Genomic DNA, 1,043 nt, shown 5'->3' with positions numbered 1-1,043 from the left:
TCTCTCTCTCTCTCTCTCTCTCTCTGTCTCTGTCTCCCCTATATACAAAAAAGAATATATAATATGTGTTTATATAATATATATTATGTGTGAGTTTATTGTTTTTGATCAATCTTTAGTAAAAATCTTAACAATTCAAACAATATGAAACGCGGAAAAAGTTATATATTAAAAAAAAACGAAACATAAGACCAAAGCAATCAAGCTCTCGTACTTTTGTGTCCAGATATGTGTTCGGTCAGCCCGTCAAAGGAATGGTGGAATTACACTTCGGACCCAACAGGGGACCTGACTATTGCGGGAAACCGCCCAAAACAACCCAGATGGCTTTTGAGGTTTGTACAACAACCACCACGCCTGTACATGTGTCTTCTTTGATTGTAGCGGGTGGTTGGCGGGTGCTCTGGTGGGGTTTGCTCCATCTTTCCTGTCAAACATCTGCTGTCCTTATTTCTCCTTCTTTTTTTGTGTGTTTGTTACTTTCTTGTAACACTTCTGCGTACTACTTAGTCCCGGAAAAACGCTCTTCGATTTTTATTGAGTTTAAAATGAAAAGCTTCGGAGATAATATGAAATCTGCACAAAAAGTGTTTTTAATATCAACACAGAAATGGAAGGGGTGACAGAATTTAAGATGTTTCGCTCTCTATCTTAATTCCAGTGGCTGAAGGGTGCCACTGGTAACTCCTGTCTACTTTTCTTCTTCTCTGTTGTTTCAATTTCCCCTTTTTGTTCTAGCAGTAAAAAACAGCTATAGTGTCAATGTGTTGCTTTTTACTCAAACAAAAAAGCCCAAGCCAACCAATCAACCAACCAATCAACCAACCAACTAACCAACCAACTAACCAAACAAACAATTAACCACCCAAGAAACCAAACAGTCAACTAACCAACCAACCAACCAAACAACCAACCAAACAACCAACTAACCAACCAACTAACCAAACAAACAATTAACCACCCAAGAAACCAAACAGTCAACTAACCAACCAACCAACCAACCAACCAACCAACCAACCAACCACACAACCAACCAACCAACC

The 1,043-nt window shown here is 39.0% G+C and overlaps 1 protein-coding gene across 1 annotated transcript in view; it reads left to right on the top strand.

Annotated features, from left to right (window-relative positions):
• Positions 1-226: 226 nt before the first annotated feature.
• LOC101861335 (CD109 antigen) overlaps positions 227-1,043 on the top strand; it is a gene marked incomplete at its 5' end in the record, with an annotated part of 40,801 nt that continues 39,984 nt past the window's right edge. The window contains 1 exon segment of the mRNA XM_013090187.1: positions 227-335. Coding sequence (XP_012945641.1) covers positions 227-335 — 109 coding nt within the window.

This window comes from Aplysia californica, unplaced genomic scaffold, assembly GCF_000002075.1.
Source record: "Aplysia californica isolate F4 #8 unplaced genomic scaffold, AplCal3.0 scaffold01169, whole genome shotgun sequence".
NCBI classification, from domain to species: domain Eukaryota; kingdom Metazoa; phylum Mollusca; class Gastropoda; order Aplysiida; family Aplysiidae; genus Aplysia; species Aplysia californica.
The sequence above is the reverse complement of the archived record's forward strand: the minus strand, read 5'-3'. Positions and strand labels throughout refer to the sequence as shown.